Genomic DNA, 24355 nt, shown 5'->3' on the forward strand with positions numbered 1-24355 from the left:
TACAGGGTGGAGGACAGTGCACCTGTGTCCTCCACCCACACAAAAACACTGGAATCTCATGCACCGGGGATACACGACCAGTGTGCAGAAGAACTTACAGTTCCTACAGTGCTTTATGCATACTAATACTCCCAAGTTTACTTTTTCTAAATACAGGAGAATTTATCTGGAAAGTATAAACACATTTTATGCCTCCTAGACCACATTTTCTTCCTGCCACTGACACTAATGATGGGGCACTATTCCGCACATGCCGCACATGACGTCACAACGTCATGCAATTACGTCTGGGCGACGGCGGATGCAGGGGCTTTGCCTTCCGGAACGCCGAGGGGGCCACGTGGCTGCCACTGCAATCATGGCGGCAGGGACTGACACCTGCCATCAATTGATATACAATTTAAATACTATTTAAACTTACAGCTTCCAGAGGATCCTGAGGTGACCTCTGGAATGCCATTTACACACACAGGAAGGATCGTAGCATTTAGTAGGTGCAACTTTTGGATTCATCAGATCGGCTGATATTTGTATCACACTGACCAACTCATTTATTCATATTCCTCACTATTCAGGCTCTTTATAAATTAACCAACATATTTTAACTCAATATAGACATGGTCTCACTCCTAACACTTTGAAAATTGTTATTAGTGCCATACATCCTCTGTTGTCTGGCACTTTTATATCTCATTCCTGTTCACCCAACACGGAACTCCTCTTATTAGTATAGACAATCAAGGTTCGCCACTATGCGTTTTGCACAAACTCTTGCACTCACTAGCATTTTTGGTTTTTCACATATCATTGTAATGCCATTACCACATTAGTTTTTATTACCCATTCATCCTTATAATACACTACCTCATCACATTGCACAGTCACTTTCACACTCATCAGGCAACATCTTCATTTTTTATTTCATTATATGAATGGTAATACAAATTAATCTAAAAATCAACCAAACAAATTAACATACTAAAAAATAAATAAATTAGTAATATCAGTCCCTATAACTCTAACACTTGATTGAGTATCGACCAGTCTAAGGTCGCACAGTAGCACTGTATACTTATAAAATACTTGCTGATTACTTATTAAGATTCCTCAATACCATACTGCAGGTGCCTCGCCCTATACTTTGCTCTCAAGGTCTAAAAGCGTGGCTCTTTGCAGGCCCTATAGACTGTGGACTCTCCTGGAGCGTGCGGAGGGGACATGCGGACATTGTTGAGACCATCGAATGCAGCTGTTTTTAGCAATCCTGGTTGTGCGATACATTTCCACCTTTCCATCTTCGTAATGGTAAATTTACCACCACACACATGGAAATGTACTTTTGAACACTATGAAATGTCCAAGGATGTTTTGTATACTGCAAAATGTTAAGATTGTTGTCTAAAATTAGAATTTTCTGATATATTTCCTAGAATTAAAAATCCCCCTGAAGAAGACCAGAAATGAAATGGGTCGAAATGCATTGGGGTATTCATGTGGATAGTAACGTCACAATGTAATTGACAAACCATGTTTTCCTTGGTGCATTGTTTGCCATTGGTGATGGCTTATGTTGTTGTTTGTGTTGCCAACCACAATTTATATTTTAAATTTACTGTATAATTGAATACATTTGTTGCCTGAATAAAAGATTTTTAACTAATCATTTTTCTCATAAAGTTTTCGCTGCTAAAAAAAAACTTTTCCATTTTCTGTTCATTTTTGGGGTGCTATGTAACTGACCACCAACCCTGAGGCAGTGTTTATTCTCTCTGATGCTGGGCCAGGACATTTTCTACCCCTACTGAACACAATATGGCCCCCCTGAAGTATGATGGACAGTAAACTGGCATTTTGAAAAGTTTTGAGACCCCTAGATCTACCTGCTTTAAAGCAGGTTTAGCTGTGTTTTGGCACATTCAGACGTGATTAGTCGCCTTCTTATATATAGATATAGATAGATATATATGTATAGATAGATACATTTTTTTAAATATATAAATAATAAAATAATAAAATTATGTTTTTCTGGTAACGCTGTATGTAGACGTTTGGCTGGGGTTCAGCTTTAAAACAGAATTTGCATTAAAATGCAAGGTCCACCGACACTGTCCAAGCCCCCTCCCCTTCACAAATCACCTACTGTTAGTAGAGGGTAAAAATGTAAATAAAAAAGGTATGGCTTACCCTACCTCCGTCTTTTGCTCATGGTGCCTAGGTGAGGATGATGTCACAATCCTCCAGCTAGATCCTGGAGAATACAGGGCAGCCAAAGCTCATGAGAAAACGCTCTTGCAATGGACTGGATTGTCTTTTGGGTGGTTTTTCCACACTGCACACCCCAGGAATTTCCGCAGAATGTATACATTTTTTTTTCTTTTACACATTTTTTGCAGGTTCATTTTAAAATAGAGTAACTTGGTTTGAGAGCGTTTTGCAAGACAAGCTAAATTTTTTCATAAATTTTGATTTGATATAAAAGCGATGTCTTGATATACAAGTAGCGTCAAGTCACAACTGAGTATAAAAGAGAAGAGAGGCGCTTCTAAGTGTGGCAATATGGTTACATTTAATGAAGGTACAACATTTAGAAACTCACATGGTTGATGATTAAAACAGGCACATCTAAGTATGCAGGCATCTCGGGTAAAGCTGTCCACGTAAACCATTCTCCACACCGCCATTGACGTCATCCCTTCCACGCTGCGCTCCACAAGCTCTTCAAGCCTCGCTTTCAAATCGCTCTACTGCAAGGTAGTCTTCCCGGTCACGATTGCAGATTGACAGCGGTGAGAGCCGGAGGTGCGGAGTACGGTCTATGTGGACAGCTTTACCCCGGATGCCTGCATACTTAGATGTGCCAGTTTTAATCATCAACCATGTGAGTTGCTAAATGTTGGACCTTCATTAATTGTAACCAGGCGCCTCTCTTCTCTTTTATACTCTGTATCTCCTGCTGGATTTTGCTTCTAATCCCCTTGTGGAGGCTGCCATTTGTGGATGGACATTTTATGGTTACACAACCTATCACATTGCTATAATCTTTTTATATAAACTATAAACTAAAAGACCTATGAATAAATAGTTGTGGAACGAATCATCTGAGTTTCCATTATTTCTTATGGGGAAATTCTCTTTGATATACAAGTGCTTTGGATTACAAGCATGTTTCCGGAACTAATTATGCTCGCAATCCAAGGTTTTATTGTATATTAACAGCAGTTGACCTGTAAAGGGGAAAATGCTCAAGCAAATTTACCAGCTTTTGCATTTAACTGCAAAGTCCACTTTAACTAGATACTCTTCTGTACACTGGAGGAATCCATAATCTTGGGCTTGTTGTGTAACTACAGCATCTACTAAAGCTCTGACTTTGGGAAAAAAAACATGCTTTCACCCAGCTGTCCAATTGGAGCATTGTTATTGGCAATTAATGTGCTCTCATTGGATAGCAGGATGGTGGAGCAGGGACTTGGTGTGGCCACAAGTCACAATTGCACCATGCAAAATCAGAAGGGCCCTCAACCGCTTCCCAACCAACCGCCGCAGTATAACTGCGGCAGCTTGGCTCCCCTGCGTATGCCCCCTGCGTATGCCGTTGTAGCTATACATCGGCTCGCGGGGCCGGGATAGCAGGTGCACGCGCCCGCTGCACAGCGGGGGTGCCGGTGCTCATGGCAGACAAGCGACTGTGAGCAGGAGAGACAGAACAGGGACACATCCCTGTTCTGTTCTGACAGGAGTGACACATCGTGTGTTCCTATTAGCTAGGAACCACGATCCGTCACTTCCTCCAGTCAGCCCCCCCCCCTTCAGTTAGAATCACCTCCCAGGGAGCACAGTTAACCCCTCTAGTGCTGCCTAGTGTTAACCCCTTCACTGCCAGTGACATTTTTACAGTAATCAATGCAATTGTATTGCATTGATCGCTGTATTAATGCCAATGGTCCCAAAAATGTGTCAAAATTGTCCGATGTGTACGCCATAATGTCACAGTCATGATAAAAATCGCAGATTGCTGCCATTACTAGTAAAAAAAGAATAATAATAAAAATGCTAGAAATCTATCCCCTATTTTGTAGACGCTATAACTTTTGCACAAACCAATCAATATACGCTTATTGCGATTTTTTTTTTTTTTTTTTTTACCAAAAATATGTAGAAGAATACATATCGGCCTAAACTGAGGAAAAAGATAGTTTTTTTATATATTTTTGGGGGATATTTATTATAGCAAAAAGTAAAAAATAATGCGTTTTTTTTTTTTCAAAATTGTCACTTTTTTTTGTTTATAGCGCAAAAAAATAAAAACCACAGAGGTGATCAAATACCACCAAAAGAAAGCTCTATTTGTGGGAAAAAAAGGATGTCAATTTTGTTTGGGTACAACGTCGCAGGACCGCGCAATTGTCAGTTAAAGCAACGCAGTGCCGAATCGCAAAAAGTGTTCTGGTCAGGAAGGGGGTAAATTCATCAGGGGCTGAAGTGGTTAATGCACAGAAGAACATTTTCTTATGATACAGAAACTGTCCATTAATCCACAGTACCTTCTGTTGTATTGTGTTGTGTATTTGGCAGGTTCATTTTTTGCCTTCTTTTAGCTTGAAAAAGCTGAAAATAGCATACAAAATAATACACATATATTTAGATCAAAAAATTAACTCCAATGCCCCGCACACACAATCGGACATTCCGACAACAAAATCCATGTCTTTTTTCCGACGGATGTTGGCTCAAACTTGTTCTGCATACACACGGTCACACAAATCTTGTCGGAATTTCTGAACGTCAAGAACGCGGTGACGTACAACACTTACGATGGCACTAGAAAAGGGAAGTTCAATACCAAGTGCGCCACCCTTTGGGCTCCTTCTGCTAATCTCGTGTTAGTAGAAGTTTGGTGAGAGACGATTCACGCTTTTCAGCCTCGTGCTTTTCCGATCGTTACTGCTCTTCAGTTTGTGCTTGTGGGTTCGTATCTGGTTTTCAGTGCTTGCCCCCCAAAGCGCACGTGAGGTCCATATAAAATATATGGAGTACTTTGCGGGTGGGGGGCCATTGATATGCCAGAAAATGTTTAATAAACATTTTTAAAATATTTTTTTTTATTTAAACTGAAATAATATTTCCTTTGATTTACTGTTTGTGTTTCTTTTAAGCTGTCTTCTAGGTTCTCCAATGGTCTTTTTTTTTTTTTTTTTACATTTTCTTCAATAGTGCAAACATTATTTATTTGATACATGAGGTGACAATCTCTTCTTCAGCGAATTATTATTATGTTGTGAGTCTGCTACACACACACCTTGTTTTTTTTGTTAATGTATGTAATGCATTACTGTTAAAAATTTACATCATTTTTAGCACCATGAATGAATTTTGCAGAGTCATGAAAATGGCATGATTGTGGCAAATTATAAAGCACTGTGGGAGTTATTTACTAAAGGAAAATCCACTTTGCACTACAAGTGCACTGCAAAAGTGCACTTGAAAATGCACTTGAAACTGCACTAGTAGTGCAAAGTGGATTTGCCTTTACTAAATAACCCCCATTTCAGTGTAAACAACAACTTAGTCCAAAAAATGATATTGAGCATTGAAAGAAGAAGCCACACATTGTTGAGTAGAAAACTTTTTGCTCTGTGCCCATTCACATGTGTGTTAGAAAATGGTTTTTGAACAAACCAACATATTTTAGTAATAGCATTTTTGTTTTTGACAGTACAAATAGCCTTTTTTGTGTTAAAACAGGCATGATTAAAACCATAAAACAACACAACTCAGGAACTTACAAAGTTCAAGTTTGACAAAGTGAAGGCAATATCAGATATTAGTATGTCCAAACTGTGTTGATCTTGCCTTCATCAGATGGGGTGATGTCACCCCTGTGAAAGCCAAATTTTAAAGATGCACACAAATTGAGAGTCAAAATGGGGATTTCCCTCCTGATCCCATGCCTAATGTCAACATGTGCTAGCTCCCATCATGGGGGATCAATGGACGTGTTTTGGGGGTGCAACCCCTTCCTCTCAGCTACTTTAGTTGCGAGGAAGAAGTTGCACCCGCCAAACGGGTACATTGATATGCCGTGATGGCAGATAGCACATGTTGACACACTACGTGCATCTTCAAAATTTGGCTTTCTAAAAAATATTTTAAATAAATATTTTAAAATAAAAACAAACTAGAAGAATTTTGGGGTTTTTTTTAGATTCTGCCTAAAACATCAGTGATGTTTTTGAGTTTTTGTTCCACATCATTGATGTCTTCCTTGATCTTTTGTAAATCACGATTGCACACCATGATCTCCCCGATGAGGACGTGTGCACTTGCACGTGTGCAATGCAAATCTTCTTCCACAACATCCACATCACCTAAAATTAAAAAAACACACATGTATTATAAATATGCAGGCATACATCTATTACCTGAAGCTGTGGTCTCAGATACTCACCTGTTGTGGTCACTATTTCGCCCACTTCATAAACCTCTCCTTCCTCCACATCTTCTGACTGTGGTGTGGGGATTTGCTTTTCTTTTGGAGGTGGGGGGGATCCCTGCTGTCCTCTGATGTCCCGAGTCTTTTCTCCCCTATGTGAATAAAAAAAAGGTATACTTAGCACACAGATATTTGAGGCCAGAAATAGTAATATGAAATATTGCTTGGAAGTGTCGTACAATTGTCTTTTTGGCAGAGTTCCAAGCTGAAGGCATTATTTTTTTCCATTTCTGGAATATTTACCTTTTTTGTACAGTTTTCACACATGGAGACACCCCTAGTATCCACTGGAGCACCTGTGTGGGACACCCTAAAAAGTTTGTTCTGGTGTCCCATACTAGTGCTCCTGCATCCAGATGTGTAAACAGCTGCTGAGTGTCCTCTCCTTACACTGAATCAAGTTTGCATTTCATTCTAGTACAAACCCATCTAGACAACAATGTCATAAACTTCTTTTAATACAAATATTCCTGAACAAATGTAGTTAACCTGTATCTGCCAAAAACATCAGATTAGTGGGCGAATGAACGATGTTTACTACAAATGATTACTGTGCCCACGAACCTGAAAGTTGTCATTTTAAACTGTACGACAGTAAAGAAAAGCACATGGAGCAACATGCAAGTAATAATAATAATAGGAAGACACGACAACTACTTACTTTTTTTAAGAACTCTCTTGATCTTTCTTTACTGATCCTGCTCTGTCAATTTCAGGTCATCGTTGCTGCTGCTGTCTGCATGCACTTGCTCTTTCTCTGCCATGTGCTCTCCCACTGTGCCGAAAGACAAGGGTCGGGGAATAGACTAGAAAGAACGTCAGGGGCGGGCGGAGTTTTACGCATGCACAGAGTATATAAAGCATAACATGCGTGCGTCGTACGTACGATCTGTGAGAGGAGGAAGGAGTATCGGAAGCGCCGATCGTTAGAACTTGGTGCATCAGTGGCCTATACTGCTTCTAGATTGAGGCCTATATTGGGACAAGATTAGGAGAGTTTAGCCTGACATTAGAGTTTGTCTTGTGTTGTGTCTTGCAGAGAAAATGGATCTATTGAATGATCAGGACTTTATCCCCATATTCATTGATATGTACAGGGAGCTGCCCTGTCTGTGGCAGGTAAACCACCCCTTTTATAACCATAAAACAAAGAGGAAGGCAGCGCTGGATCAATTGCTGGAATTTGTGAAGCCGGTGATCCCCACTGCAGACATCCCCTATTTGAAGGCCCTAATTGGTGGCATGAGGAGCACTTATAATAGGGAGTGCAAGAAGGTCCAGGATTCCCAGAGATCAGGAGCTGCAGCAGATGACATTTATGTACCCAGGCTGTGGTACTATGAAAAACTGCATTTTCTGGCAGGCCAGACTGAACCCAGGCCAGCACTCGCCAGTCTTCCTTCAAGGCTTCCTTCCACCCCATCTGAGGCTTCCGATGTCCAACCTGGGCCTTCCAGCCAGGAAGAAGTGGAGGAGCCCAGCTTGAGCCAGGTATAGCATTGTTCAACATATTTCTAGTCAAATAATTAATTATGTTAACTAGATGTTGTTTTTGATCAGTAATTTCTGATTTTACAAAGTGTTTTACATATCAATAGACAGTAGTGGCCACAAATGATTGGGACAAGAATTGCAAATCCTGGGGTCAGAATGATAGTCTTTTCTATTTATTAACATTTGCAACAGTCATGAGCTGAAAATTGTGTGTGATTGATGAACCAAAAACTAAAACTATGTCCCTTTTTTATACACAGGAAAGTCTCAGCCAGAAGGAGGCTGTGGAAAGTGGCAGCCAGGAGGTGGAGGGGGTAAGTGGCAGCCAGGAGGTAGCGGGGGTAAGAGGCAGCCAGGAGGTGGCCGGGCCCAGTAGCCTGCCCGAATCCCAGGTCCCTCCCCTCCTCCTTCCAATAAAAAGTCCCAGGAACAGGAGTAACCTGGAGGAGGCAGCACTTGGCCTATTTCGGAAGGCTACTGCGGCCCTCAGAACCCCCCCCTAATATTCAGGAGGACTATGCCTACATGGAAGCCTGCAAAATGCAAGAAATAGAGGAGGGCCAATGCCTCTTATGTGAGGAAGTTATGTTACAAGCCCTAAATAAGGGGTTGAGGGGCGAACTCACAAACCAAAGCCACGTTTGTGAGTTCAACCATGGTCCTCCTCCTCCTCCACCTCCTGCCACAACTACAACACCAGAGCCACAGCCTGGAAGCAAGCGTGGAAGGAAGCGTGGAAGGAAGACAAGAAAGTGATGGCCTGGGTTCAGTCTGGTCTGACAAAAGATGCAGGCTGTTGTAAGACCACAGCCTGGGGACAGATATGTCATCTGCTGCTGTTCCTGATCTCTTGTAGTCCTGGACCGGATTGTGCTCACTATTATAAGGACTCCTCAGGCCACCAATTTTGACTGTAAAATAATTGATGTCTGCCCTGGAGTACAAAGGCTTCGCAAATTTCACCAGTTTCTCCAGCGTTGCCTTCCTCTTTATTTTATTATAACCCATAATAAATGGCTATTTATTTTTCACAAACACTTGCCTATGTGTTTTACTTCAAAAAGGACAGTTTGTTTGTGAGTAGGCAGATACATTTCAAAAATACAATGTTAAATTAACAAGGGACACCAACACCAACCTCCTTGAGGTTAAAAAATGCAAGGTAATATTGGTGTTGTGGTAAATTGACACAAAACAAAAGAAAAAATGATGGAGATCACTATAAAAAAAAATATATAAACAAAAATTCTAAACATCATTATGGAGATCTGACGGAAAAAATATTCATGAGATCACAAAAAATAATAACAAAATCAGTTTGTCAGAACTCTGTGGGAATATCAGCAGCAAAACAACTTCATTATTCTAGCATTATAAAGAAGAAGAGAATGCGCTGCATTAAAAGATTTTAAAATTTGCAGGGTGACGAATGTGCTATCTCCATTACAAACGCTAGTTTTACCAGAACGAGCGATTCCGTCTCGTACTTGATTGAGAGCATGCGTGGAACTTTGTGTGTCGGAATTGTGTACACACGATCGGAATTTACAAGAACGGATTTTGTTATCGGAAAATTCGAGATCCAGATCTCAAATTTTGTGTGACAGAAATTCCGATGGAAAATGTCCGATGGAGCCTACACACGGTCGGAATTTCTGACAACGAGCTCCCATCGAACAACGTGTGTACGGGGCATTACTAGGTGTGCTATTATTGTAAAATGTTCATACATTTTTTGTAACTGCTAGCTTTGATACAGAACATGGCTTGTGTTTAAAACATACAAGTTCTTTAAATGATTATTACACCCAAAATAATATTTAATTTGATGTTTCAGTTACAGGTGGATCCAGATAACGTCTGAGTGTAAATTTATCTTGAGATTTCCACATCTCAGTCTCCAGCTTAGCTTAGTTATCAAGTTCTTTTATGTGTCTCACACTGCCTGTTGCATTTTTCCCTTGATATTTCATCACAGAAAATACAGCAGGAGGAATGAGACTACGTGTGAGTGTAGGGGGCACTGGAGCTCATAAGATATGTAAGAAACCATAGGTTGTCTCAGCCCACCACAATCCACCAACATCTGATATTTCAGGTTTGGGTGGAATAACCATCTCTGCCAGCCTTTTCAACCTTTTTAACATGGAGAAACCCTTAAAATAACTTTCCAGTATTAGGGAACCTCTGCTAATAATGACTATATCAACAGCTCATGGCAACTTGTGTGATGGTCAGTGGAAAAAATGCTTGTGATCCCCCTTACTGCTAGCTAAAAGGTCATTTGTGTCAGTGGTTATTTATCAATTGCTCCTTGCTCAGGGAACCCTCAGGAACCCATACCTCCCAAATTTTTGAGATGGGAATGAGGGACACCTATCAGCAAATAGGACACACCCCTTGCCACACCCCCTTAAAGGAGAATTGTACAAAAAAACAAGATTGGTTAAACCCACAGGTGCTTTTTTTACAAATACTATTCCTTTATATTGGCTTTTGGAATTTACAAATGCAGCAATTTAGAAATCACATGAAAGGTTTAGTGCTGGAAAACACTTTTTCATAGATAAAAAGTACATTTTATATACAATTATATAGATCAGACCAAAATGAGGGACAAATGAGGAGGAATGAGGGACAGAGGGACATTGCTCCAAATCAGGGACAGTCCCTCGAAATCAGGGACAGTTGGGAGCTATGGAAACCTCAGGGGGAACCCATGGCTTCCACGGAACCCTGGCTGAGAAAGGTTCAGCCTCTTTAACCCTAAAATAAGTTTCCAGTCTCAGGGAACCCCTGCTAATAATTACTATATCTAAGGCTCACGGTACATTAGTGTGATGGTCAGTGGAAAGAATGCACCTTACATTTGTGGCCAGTGGGAAGAATTCTACTTACATGTATGGTCATCATTGGGAAGGATCTCCCTTAGAGATAGCTACAAAAGATCATTGGTGTCAGTGGTTATTTTATAAAATGCTCCTTGCCTCTGGAGGAACCCTGGTTGAAAAAGGCTGCTCTAAGCGTACAAACGCAACAAGTCCTTACCAGCGTAAACGGCGTGTTCAATAGTGTAATCAAAATATCTGCCACGGCTAGGTTGACGATGAACAAACTGGTCGCCGAATGCATCCTTTTGTTTTTGATGACCACATGACACACCAGGACATTCCCGAAAAGTGAAAAGACAATGATGAAAGAATACGCCACGATTAAAAGGGCTTTCACCATGGGGTTCTGGGATTCCGTCCCATAACGCCTATTCTCTATAAAGTTCTGCCAATCGGCCAGACTGTAGTTATTCCAACTGAACAAGGAGCTGTTGGCAAGCTGGATAGACGCCTTTAGGCTGTTGTTGAAGTTTAAACTTTCCGATGGCATCTGCATGCTGGAAAAGCCCAGCAAAATTAGCCAGAGGAGATGGGAAACCATGTCTGACCAGCTCTGTCCCTTAATGAAAAGCATGAAAAAGGCATGGGATAATTAAGTGGTTATTCCAGACATAGAAGAAGAAGCGTCAGAACTGTGCAGGCTCGCCCTGGTATTGATCTTCATAACTGAACGAAGGATGACTACAGCATCACTGACAATCACAATAGCAACAGATGTCCCCAGCGCTCAGTGCAGCATCTGTTTTCTTTGCTGGTTCTCGCTTACAGCACACTTATATCGAATGCATGCACGCACAGCTCTCAGATAGATGGATCTCCAGCTCTCTGCTTATTGGGCTGCAGCTTATTTGCCATCGTGACGTACCAGAATCCCATCACTTTATCTGGTTAAAGACCTGCCCTCTGCTACTTGGAGATCTCTAAATGCAAAGAGCGTTAAGGAAAATGAATGAGCCTCGCACACCAGTCTGCACATTCCCTTAACGTCCCCGCTAGCCTGCTGTCTGTCAACAAAGAACAAAACAGTCAGGGTTGTATTTGTATGGATTATTTGTCTCGCTCCGATCGAAATCTTGCAGGAAAGGACACCTTTGTGCTGTTTTTTGTTGAGTGAAATATTTCTTTTGTTTAATATTAGGATTTTATCATTACAGGGATTGGGTTGATTAGAATAAAGCAGTTAAGCAGAATTTGCATCTGAACTGTTAATATATTATAACTCCAATGCAAATTCAGGACACTCCTTTTGGAAGGAAAACTAGATTCTTTTTTTAAAGGGTCAATCCACTCAAAACTGATAATTAGATTTTTACTACACACTTGAGATTTAAACAACCTGATAGTTTATTATATCTTGCAGAGTCTCTATTAGTTAGATATTTGGTTCTCCTGAGTCTGCAAACCTGCTCTGGCCATTTGTAAGGCATCCCCACTCTCTTTGTTACTTTTTTTTTTTTTTAAATATTCTATGTAATCTAGAATATAACAGGAAGGGTGATAAACGCAGACGGTTGAGCCGTAGTTTTACCATCTCTTAGCCACCCACCCGAATGCTAACATGCTTGACAGGGCTGTACACATGCCACAGCCACAGCATTATTAACCTGGGCTGCAGAGTTTGACAGGTGGCACCAGCAGTCAAACTCGCTCATATGTATTGCTCTGCCTTTTGTAAGGGCTGGTTCACACAACAAAAACGCACTCCAGATCCGTTCCTGATGTGTTTTTGCATGTGCGTTTCTAACGTGGTTGGCGCATTCTGGTGCATTTTTGATGTGTTTCCGGATGCATTCCAGACGCTTTTTTTTTCTTCCTGTTTTTTTTTTTTTCCCACTACTGAGGTCCAGCGCATTTTTGATGTGTTCCAGTGCATTCTGGTGCGTTTTTGATGCGTTTTAAAGCGTTCTAGTGCAGGAAAAACTTTTTTTTTTTTTCTGGAACTGACTGCACTGGTGTGAATTATGCCATTGTAAACCATATAACCTACTTTCCATGGGTTTTTGCAGAAAAAAAAAAAAAATGCAGTGGACTGCATGTGGTGTGAACTGGCACTTACTCCTTCTCTACTTGGTTGGTGATAGCTACTGTTTTTTCTACATTCTACATTTATATTTTGCATAAATCTGTGCGTTGAATCCTTTAAAATCTTTAACCTCTAGGCACCGAGTGCACGCAAATATGCCTTGGCGCCAATCAGCCGCATATTTGCGTGCATTAGCGCCTATAGTGCTGCGCCGAGAGTGCACGCATTGCGTGCTCCCAGCACAGTGACCGGCAGCTCACGGAAAGTTCCAATCATGTGATTGGCTGTCACAGAGGTCATGTGGCCATAAGCCCCGCCCCACCTCCAGGCATAGCAAACCCCTAAAAAGCCAGCAGCAGCCTGCACCAAGGGGTTAAGAGGATAGTTCACCTTTACAAAAAACCTGCCTAGGGTAAGGGATGATTGTACATGAAAACAAACTGTGCAGCTTTGACTAAGGCTCGGTTCACACTGGGGCGACTTGGGATCCGAAGTCGCCCCAAGTCGCTCCAGAAATAGTTTCAATGGGAGTTAACGCTAGCGTCTTAATAGACACTACTGAAGTCGCTCCGACTTCAGAGCGTACTCCCTGTACTACTTTGATCCGACTTTGATCCGACTTCAGCCTATTGACTATCATTGAAGTCGGATCAAAGTCGGATCGCCGTCTCGCATGATCCGACTTCGGCATGCGACTTGTGCTCAGATGATCTTGAGGGGAACTCCGCGCCAAATTTTAAATAAAAATCCGGCATGGGTTCCCCCTCTAGGGGCATACCAGGCCCTTGGGTCTGGTATGGACCTTGAGGAGAACCCCCTACGCCGAAAAAACGGCGTGGGGGGTCCCCCCCCAATCCATACCAGACCCTTATCCGAGCACGCAGCCCGGCCGGACAGGAATGGGGGTGGGGACGAGCGAGCGCCCCCCCCCCCCTCCTGAACCGTACCAGGCCGCTGCGCTCCCCCCACACCAAAGCACCCTGTCCCCATGTTGATGAGGACAAGGGCCTCTTCCCGACAACCCTGGCCGTTGGTTGTCGGGGTCTGCGGGCGGGAGGCTTATCGGAATCTGGGAGCCCACTTTAATAAGGGGGCCCCCAGATCCCGGCCCCCCACCCTATGTGAATAGGTATGGGGTACATGGTACCCCTACCCATTCACCTAGGGAAAAAAGCGTCAATAAAAAACACAGTACACAGGTATTTAAAATAATTTATTAGGCAGCTCCGGGATCTTCTTCCGACTTCGGGGGTCACACTGCGCCCCCCATGCCCCAAAGCACCCCCCATGTTGAGGGCATGCGGCCTGGTACGGTGGGGGGGGGCCGCCAGCGAAGTCGCCCGTCATGGAGGCGACTTGAAGTCGCCTCGTAATTTGCCGAAGTCGTGCCAAAGTCGCGCTGAAGCCGCGTTGAAGTCGCGGTACAAAGTCGCGTTAAAGTCGTGTTGCCCATGTGTGAACCGACCCTTAAGATGAATAATCCCCTTGCTATAGGTGTAGGCCATTTACACCCTGTTCCAAATTATTATGCAAATTCTATTTCAGTGTCACAAAGATTAAATATTTTGTTTTCCAGTTTAACTCATGGATGGCATTGTGTCTCAGGGCTCTTTTGATCACTGAAAACAATCTCGGACACCTGTGATAATTAGATTGCCAGGTGAGCCCAATTAAAGGAAAAACTACAAAAAGAGGGTGTTCCACATTATTAGGCAGAGCACCATTTTCAATATGGGGAAGTAAAAGGATCTCTCTGCTGCCGAAAAGAGTGAAATGGTTCAATGCCTTGGACGAGGTATGAAAACATTAGATTTCACGAAAACTTAAGTGTGATCATCGCACCATTAAGAGATTTGTGGCTGATTTAGAGCACAGACGGGTTTCATACAGATAAAGGCACATTGAGGAAGATTTCTGCCAGATCCATGCATCGGATCAAGAGAGCAGCTGCTAAAAAACCATTACATAGCAGCAAACAGATATTTGAAGCTGCTGGTGCCTCTGGAGTCCCACCGACATCAAGGTGTAGAGTCCTCCAGAGTCTTGCTACTGTGCATAAACCTTCCATTCGGCCACCACTAACCAATGCTCACAAGCAGAAACGGCTGCATTGAGCAGAAAAATACATGAAGACTAATTTTCAAACAGTCCTGTTCACTGATGAGTGCCGTGCAACCCTGAATGGTCCAGATGGATGGAGTAGTGGATGGTTGGTGGATGGCCACCCTGTTCCAACAAGGCTGCAACGTCAGCAAGGCGGTGGTGGAGTCATGTTTTGGGCCGGAATCATGGAAAGAGAGCTGGTCGGCCCCTTTAGGGTCCCAGAAGGTGTAAAGATGACCTCTGCAAATTATGTGGAGTTCCTGACTGACCACTTCCTTCCCTGGTACAGAGGGAAGAACTATGCTTTCCGTAATAAAATCATCTTCATGCATGACAAAGCACCATCTCATGCTGCAAAGAATACCTCTGCAACAATGGCTGCTATAGGGATAAAAGAAGAGAAAGTCATGGTGTGGCCTCCATCCTCCCCTGACCTCAATCCTATTGAGAACGTTTTGAGCATCCTCAAGAAAAAGATCTACGAGGGTGGGAGGCAGTTTATATCCAAACAGCAGCTCTGGGAGGCTATTCTGACATCTTGCAAACAAATTCAAGCAGAAACTGTCCAAAAACTCACAAGTTCAATGGATGCAAGACTTGTGAAGCTGCTATTAAATAAGGGGTCCTATGTTAAAATGTAACGTGACCTGTTAAAATGTTTAAAATATTAAAATGTTCTTTTCAGTTCTTTACAACCTATAAAGTGTTTTGAAACTGACTGAAAGCTTTAGGACATGTTCTATATCTGAGTCCGTCGGAAATGCCAACAAAAAAAGTCCAATGGGGCATACACATGGTCGGACTGTCCGACCAAAAGCTCCCATCTGACTTTTTCTGTCGGAAAGTCCAGCTGTGTGTACGCGGCATTACTGTGAGTAATAATTTGGAACAGTGCATTGTAAGTTTTTTATTTTGAAAAAAAAAAACTGTTATCATTAGGAGGTTTGTTCAATACAATTTGAATTGTACTCTTAATATTTGATAACATGAGAATTATGCTGACTGTTGTTTACATCAATTATTATTAATTATTAATTTTATATGTCGCACAGTATTTGCGCAGCGGTTTTTCAAATGCAATTTTTTGGGGGAAAAAAAAAACACTTTCATGAATTAAAAAAAACAAAACAATAAAGTTAGCACCAATTTTTTTGTATATTGTGAAAGATGATGTTACACCGAGTAAATAGATACCTAACGTCACGCTTTAAAATTGCATCTGCCTATGGAATGGTGGCAAACTATGGTGCTTAAAATTCTCCAGAGGAGACGCTTTAAATGCCTTTACAGGTTAACAGTTTAGAGTTGCACAGGAGGTCTGGTGCTAGAATTATTTCTCTCGCTCTAACGTTCGCTACATTATCTCACGTGTGGTGCGATCACCGTTTACATATGCATGCAGGAGTAGCATATGCGTTCGCATTTTCGCGTAAGCACGGTGGGACAGGGGCGCTTTAAATTTTTTGATTATTTATTTATTTTATCCAAATTTTTTTTGTACTAACTTTATTGCTATCACAAGGGATGAACAGCAACCCTTGTGACAGCATGGGCTGTGACAGGTCCTCCTTATGGATAGATCTGGGAATTTTTACTATTAGACCCCATTTTTCATTGTCGTCGCCCTCCACGATGGAATCCAAGAGCCTGGGAGAGGTGGCGGTGGCGGGAGGGGGTGTCTCCTATGCCTACATACTTTTGCTAATAGGTGTCCCTCATTCCTATTGCAAAAAGTTGGGAGATATGCTTACGTAGACATGCTTTGCTAAAATAGGCATTACAGTTGTGTTGGTTACAAATGAGTTTTGCTCCCTCTAGTGTCCTTTGTATGCTATTAAGACTTTGTTAAGTTTCTGTGAAGCAGTGTTACAAAGCATTGTGGGAGATGTAGTTTAATGAGGAAGTGACTCATGTGCTAAAGTGGAGTTCCACCCAAAAATGGAACTTCCACTTTTTGGATTCCTCCCTCCCTCCGGTGTCACATTTGTCACCTTTCAAGGGGGAGGAGGGAGCAGATATCTGTCTAATACAGGTATTTGTTCCCACTTCCTGGCCAAGATCACCGCGGAGCTTGCGGTGATCTATGCCACTTCCGGCGCCTACCCCGTTCTTCCCTCGCTGTATTCTGGGAGACACACAGGTCCCAGAACACAGCAGGGACCTGAGAGGACGCGCAGCACGGCTTCACTTCCTTATTCCCTTACTGAGGATGGCGGCGGCAGCAGCCGAGAGCCGAAGGATGGATCGGCTTCGGCTGCCGACATCGCGGGCTCCCTGGCGGTCATAAAAGGAACAGCGCAGCCATATTTCGGCCTCTTGGGACGCCATTCAATACCTGCCTGCTGTGAGGTCTGTGTGTGTGACCGGGAGACTGCGGACTGTGAGGCGCGGAGCGGAATTGATCAGCCTCTGAGGTGTTTCAGAGCACAGTCAGCTGGACCAACGTGCAGATGGACCGGAGGACCCAAGATTTCTGGAGGTTTCTTCCATTACAGTCATCTGCCATCAGAAGGAGCGGTGCGGTGTGACGGCGCCAGCTTGGATTGGACTTAGATATCAGGAAAGGAGCCTTACAAACACCTGGGCCTGTTGTGGTGAACGGGCACTTGCCCAGATCAATATAGTGTACTGTTGCTGTGTGAGATAGTTACAGACTTCTGGTGAGACTTGTAGTCCCACAGGAGTGATCCCACTTATTCATAGGCTGCCTACAGTGGAACTTCAGGGTTTGCCTTCCCTGTGCCATAAAGTTAATGCTGAGTTGTACCCACTGCTAAGGAGAAAGTATTGCAAGTGTCTTATATGTGCAAGTACACGATTACTAGCACATCATTTATTCTACAATCTGCTCTCTACTTGTTTCCCTGTTTGGATTTACAAATACTGCAGTCTAATACCATAAGCTAGCTGAAGATCAAGAAGACAATGGACTTTTATCATAGTCTACCAAGCATCATAGTTTGCTTTGCATTTGGAACATTGCATTACAACCTAGGGGGAGCCCTTGAGTACAGGATATATATATATATATATCTAGATATATATATAGATATCTAGATATATATATATATATATATATATCTAGAGATATATATATATATATATATATATATATATATATATATATATATATATATATATATATATTGTACTGTTGCATGTTCATAATATTATACTGCAAATTTGGTGTGTGTGCTTTGAGGTTTCAGTGGGAAGGCGCTTAATATACGTTTTGGAGTATATATTGGGTGTTTATCCCATTGTGCACCTGTCTGAATACATCAATTAAGGTAACTATTTGCTCTATGATTCTCAAGTTTATATTTTATGTTATCAATTGTCACTTATTGTTGACACTGAATTACACTTTCTTTTATGTTCAACAACTATTACAGCAAATTACTTAAGTGGTTCAGTAACTCTGTGTGTGGTTCTCATTGATAACATCACATTACAATATGGAACCCGAGGTGTCAGAGGTAAGAGAGGATCTGCAGAGTCGGGGTAACCAATGGGGTATAGAGTCAATCAGCAGCCCCTATGGGGGTCCCGCTACACTTACATTCTCTTTCTCTCCCCTGATGCAGTAGCTCTGAGCTCAGCATTTGAGAGCTCACTCCTGTGATGGTGGAGGTGAGCAGTGATGACTAGGCCTCACTTAGCAACGTCCTGGGAGTATTCCAGTCAGGCTTCATAAGGTATGTAAATGGACTACACCTATATAGGCATAGGCAGTTTTGTGGTAAAGGTGAACTATCCCTTTAATAAAAACGTATTGAAAGAGATCAATGGGACCACATTGCAACGTGAGCCAAATGCTTGGCTCACGGTTGCAGCACGGTCCCGCAATGTAAAATTATGGCGATAGCATCTTCTGAATGCCTGCCAGCTGCTTCTATACCACCCTCTTAAAGGCAAACCACCACTGATTGCTTTTCAGAGGGCGGTATTCATTGCCACCTGTCTGAAAGAGACTAAAGTGCTGCAAAACACAAAGATCCCAGACGCACAAGAACAGAGCCAGGATTTGTAAAAGAGTGGAGTATCTAAAGCTGGCCACACATACACTGAAGTTCAGGCAATCCTTGCTGAATTGGCCGTTGTTGGCCTGTCGACAACATCTGGATCGACAGAATGTTGATTTTTCTTTTTTGTCGATGTTGGTAGTAAAAATGTGGCTCAACAATGTGTTTTTACCAATATAAGTGAGCCCTTATTACTACTTTAAAACACCATGATGTAAATAAGCAATGTCTCCCATAAAATGATTAATTTGTTACTAGCGTGAAGGTCCAGGGAAGCAGTGGGAGGTAGGATGTCTACTATTTACAACACACATGTTGCATCCACCCAGAAGCTTCAGTACAATCTACAATGGGAACATAACCTTGGTAGAACCCTAGACCAGGGGTCGCCACACTCTTTAGTACGAGGGTAACACTGTGGAGTTCACTAATATTCACGGGCTGAAAAAAAATAGTTTTATGAAGAGATTCCCCTTACATCCACGAGTGCCCATCTGAGTCCCCTTTTACATTCAGGAGTGCCCAGACTGCTACCAATGACTGCCTCTTCTCGGTATAGACAGCCAGCTCCAGTCTTGCACCAGGGCAGTGCTGGGAAGGGGGGGGTGTTAAGGTGCAGAAGTGAGATGTGGGGTGCAAAGGTAAGGAGCTGTTGAACGGGCCTGAACCCTAAACCACATGGGTAACACACTCCTTCAAACTGCACCTGTACTCCTGAACACTGCACTATGTGCGCAGTGAACTCCTGAACACTGCACTCAGTGCATGGCGCAATTAATAACTTTGCACACTGTTTATAACGCTCCTGAACCCTGGACTCTGTGCATAGCACATTCCTGAACCCTGTTCTCTGTGCATCGTAAACTTCTGAACCCTGTGCATAGCACACTCCTGACCCTGGAACACTGAATAGCGCACTCCTGAACCCTGCACTCAGTGCGTAGCACACTCCTGAACCCTGCACGCTTTGAGTATTGCACACCTGAACCCTGCACTCTGTGAGTAGCACATTTCTGAACCCTGCATCCTGCGTGTAATGCATTCCTGAACATTGCACCCTGTGCATAATGCACTCTTGAACCCTTCCACTCTTTCTGTTACACACTCCTGAACCCTGCACCCTGTGATACTGCACCCTGGACCCTGTACACTGTGTAATGCACTCCTGAACTCTGCACTCTGTGCATAGCACATTCCTGAAGCTTGCACTTTGTTTATAGCACTACCCTGCGCTCTGTGAGTAGCACACTCCCAACCCTGGAAATGTGAGTTGCATACTTCTGAAACCTGCACTCTGGGAGTAGTGCACTCCTGAACCTTACACAATGTTTATAACACACTCCTGAACCATGCATTCTGTGTGTAGCACACTCCTGAACCCTGCACTCTGTGACTACTGCACTCCTGAACCTTACACAATGTTTATAACACACTCCTGAACCATGCATTCTGTGTGTAGCACACTTCTGTACCTTGCACTCTGTTTATAGCACACACCTGAGCCCTACACTCTGTGAGCAGCACACTTTGAAACCTTGCACTATGAGTAGCATACTCGTGAACCCTGCATCCTGCATGCAATGCACTCCTGGACCCTAAAACCTGTGTGTGATACACTCCTGAACACTGCACTCTGTGTATAATGCACTCTTGAACCCTTCCACGCTGTGTTACACACTCCTGAACCTCGCAACCTGTGCGTACTTCACTCCTGAATCCTGTACACTTTGTGTAATGCACTCCTGAACCTCACAACCTGTACGTACTTCACTCCTAAATCCTGTACACTTTGTGTAATGTACTCCTAAGCTCTGCAACCTGTGCATAGTGCACTTCTAAACATGACAAAAAAAAAGTCCTGGTTATACAGGTCCAATATACCTAATATTTTGCATCAAATAACCTTCCCTGAAAGATGGTTCTTAGAACTGTCTACATTGTCAGTAGTCAATCTTCAATCGGATGGAAAATCCATTTAACGTGAGTAATTACTAGCGCTCACATTGTTTGGCAATACCTTCTTCAGAAATGTTGAAGGACCTCATAGTAGATACTAGATCAATTGTCTTAGGTAACTAAGCCGTGTCCACTCATAAGCAATTATTGATTTTTCTTTAGGTTGATAATATGTTCCCAGTCTGGTATTTCTAATGTATAACTGATAACTTGAATACAAAATCAGAAATAATTCCACTGAATATTAGAAGACTTCTTCAGGAGCCTCTATGCAGTTCACAGCATGAATTAAGGATTTTTGGTGGCATATACAAAATACATACATTATTCATACCCATATTGGTAGAGGGTGAAAATTCATGGCCGCTCAAATGACCTGTTAATGTAAAAAAAAAAAAAAAACTGTATAAATGTATGTATTCTGTCCATAAATATACAATGACCTAGCAGCATAATTGTAGATCATATTCTAGAGGAATAACAATGGAAATTTTGTATGTAGTGCATAGTTTAAATGGAAACATCAACCAAACAGCTAAATACAGGGTTAAATCATACACTATATTGTCAAAAGTATTGGTATGCCTGCCTTTACACGCACATGAACTTTAATGGCATCCCAGTCTCAGTCTGTAGGGTTCAATATAGAGTTGGCACACCCTTTGCAGCTATAACAGCTTCAACTCTTCTGGGAAGGCTTTCCACAAGGTTAAGGAGTGTGTCCATAGGAATGCTTGACCATTCTTCCAGAAGCGCATTTGTGAAGTCAGGCACCGATGTTGGATGAGAAGGCTTGGCTCGCAGTTTCTACTTTAATTCATCCCAAAGGTGTTCTATCGGGTTGAGGTCAGGACTCTGTGCAGGCCAGTCAATTTCCTCCACCCCAAACTCACTCATCCATATCTTTATGGACCTTGCTTTGTGCACTGGTGCACGGTCATGTTGGAACAGGAAGGGCCATCCCCAAACTGTTCCCACAAAGTTGGGAGCATGAAATTGTCCAAAATGTCTTTGCATGCTGATTTCACTGGAACTAAGGGGCCAAGCCCAACCACTGAAAAACAACCCAACGGGGGGGCACATGCGCGGCGTAATGCGGGAAGGACCTCTGATCACAGCTCCGTCAGACCCGGTTTGCCAAGCATGATTCCCAGGGCTAATTCATACCGAACTTTCCCAACTCTACTCAGCACCCCTGTGGGACACCTTTGTGCATGCCGACAGGCAAGAAAGGGCGCAAATGCCGCTCCCAGCACTCGCTAACAAATTACCTTCTCAGCGTGGGGAAATCACAGGCCAGTATGTCTCAAAATGACGCTGGCTCCTCTGCAGCCTCCAGTTACTCCACGCCTGAACACTCCTCAATACCTAGAAGCAGTGAGTACAACACACTGTTATCCAAAGCTGATTTGGATGCTATCTTATCAGCTATATATGAGAAGCTGGTAGACAAAATACAGCTGGAACTACACAATTCTACAAATGGTTTATCACAGGAGATAGCAAATATAGGAAGCCCCACCAACATTCAAGAGACCAAACATGACAAACTTTCTCTGGCCCACAATGATCTCAGGAAGGATTATGAGACACTAGCAGATAGTTTTGCATTCATGCAAGCCCAAGTGGAAGATTTGAACAATAGAAATTGTCATAACAATATAAGAGTGCATGGTATCTCAGAATCTGCTACTGATCATACACCCTTTATCTCTAAATTCTTTCACAACCTCCTGCCTGACAAACCCCTGTCTGCTTTCACCTATGACAGAATTCATAGGGTACTTCGCCCTTAACCAACACCAGATAAGCCTCCTTGTGAGATTATCATGTGCATGAAGAAATTTCTCACTAAAGAAGATATCATGCGAGCATCCAGAAATACCTCTAACATTGAATTAGATGGCAACAGGGTGCAAATATACCCAGATATTTCACCGACTCCGCTGGACAGGAGACGCAGAATGAGAGGTTACAACCATACTACAAACAGCAAGAATTAAATACCGCTGGAGCTTTCCTTTCCAGCTCTCAGTGATGCACAATGGTTCTACTTACACAGTATATAATATCATTGAAGAAAAATAACTTCTAGTTAAGCTAGGTCTACTAGAACCTGAACCCTCCATCTACTCTCCTTCTACCCCCAGATCATCACCCATTTGGTCCACTCCTTCATCACGCCGCAACCAGAGGGATCAAAGAAGATGGCGCCAATCCTTCCAGGATCAAGCATCATAATTGACCATGTTAGGTTTCAGAAGAGTTTCTATTTCTGGAAAATCAAACTCTCTTCCGTATCACTACAAATAACTCTGGCCTCTACAAATAAGAACTCTCGTAATATCAAGACCACTTAAAAGTCCACACCTTGGGTCCAATACAGAGATCTAATTTGACTTGAACTATGAGGCCTTTCTGATTCCATCCAGTCACGTTACCACCTATTATGGCTCAAGACTGAACATAACCATGACCTCACCTTCTTAAATGCACCTCTATGCAGGTTACTCATCTCTGCATCACCCTGTTTGATTTATTTTGCAACTTATAGGGGTAAACTTCAACCATATAGGTACCATACTCTTTATCAAAGATCCCACGGGTACTTAAGGAATCTTACTCAGGCCATTAACAGCAATTGATTTTTACCTGTTGCTAATTTCACTTAAATATTTTTCACACCTTCATTTTTTTTTTTATTGTTGTGCTAAACTCTGAATATCTCTATCAATATGCACAGTTAAATTTTGATACTTCTACACTTGCCTCTCTCAGACTCTGGTATCACAGAGGTCTATATTCCACTTTATCCTCCAACCCCTCCCCCCATTGTACTCTCTGTTTGACAACCCCGCTTTCCCCCAGGGCATGGGAGTGACCACTTTGGGATCCTTCAAACGCTCCAACTGGCCCCAAGTGCATTCCTTTGTACACCCACAGCATAAGACACCGTCTGTGTCGGCGGGACCTCGCGACTGGCTCACCACCCTCCACCTATCCATGTTCTCCAAACACTCTTCCTCCCAGGTACACCGTCCCCATACTGAATTTGAAAGACTGTGCTCCCTCTCTGAAACTCCTAGGCACCTTCTTTCAACCATATATAGTCTCCTACAAGCTCTTACACATGATGACTTGCCACCTTTATACCAGGATGTGGTCTACAGACTTGGGAGAGGACATATCCAGACCGGAGTGGCAGACATCGTTTCACTTCACTCACAAGTCAACGATATCATGCTACTCCCAAGAGAAGAATTACAAGAATCTGCCCAGTTGGTAAAGAGATCCCGCCACATTACACAAAATTTTCCCATTCACTTTGGCCTCCTGTTGGCGCTGCAACTCCTCTACAGGAACCTCCATG

The 24355-nt window shown here is 42.7% G+C and overlaps 1 protein-coding gene across 1 annotated transcript in view; it reads right to left on the reverse strand.

Moving 5' to 3' along the window:
- Positions 1 to 12817, reverse strand: part of GPR83 (G protein-coupled receptor 83) — a 134832-nt gene extending 122015 nt beyond the window's left edge. Inside the window, exon 1 of the mRNA XM_073613015.1 lies at positions 11036 to 12817. Coding sequence (XP_073469116.1) covers positions 11036 to 11452 — 417 coding nt within the window. The 5' untranslated portion in view covers positions 11453 to 12817. The remainder of the gene's footprint in view (positions 1 to 11035) is intronic.
- Between the last annotated feature and the right edge of the window lie 11538 nt (positions 12818 to 24355).

Source organism: Aquarana catesbeiana, linkage group LG02, assembly GCF_042186555.1.
Source record: "Aquarana catesbeiana isolate 2022-GZ linkage group LG02, ASM4218655v1, whole genome shotgun sequence".
Taxonomy (NCBI): domain Eukaryota; kingdom Metazoa; phylum Chordata; class Amphibia; order Anura; family Ranidae; genus Aquarana; species Aquarana catesbeiana.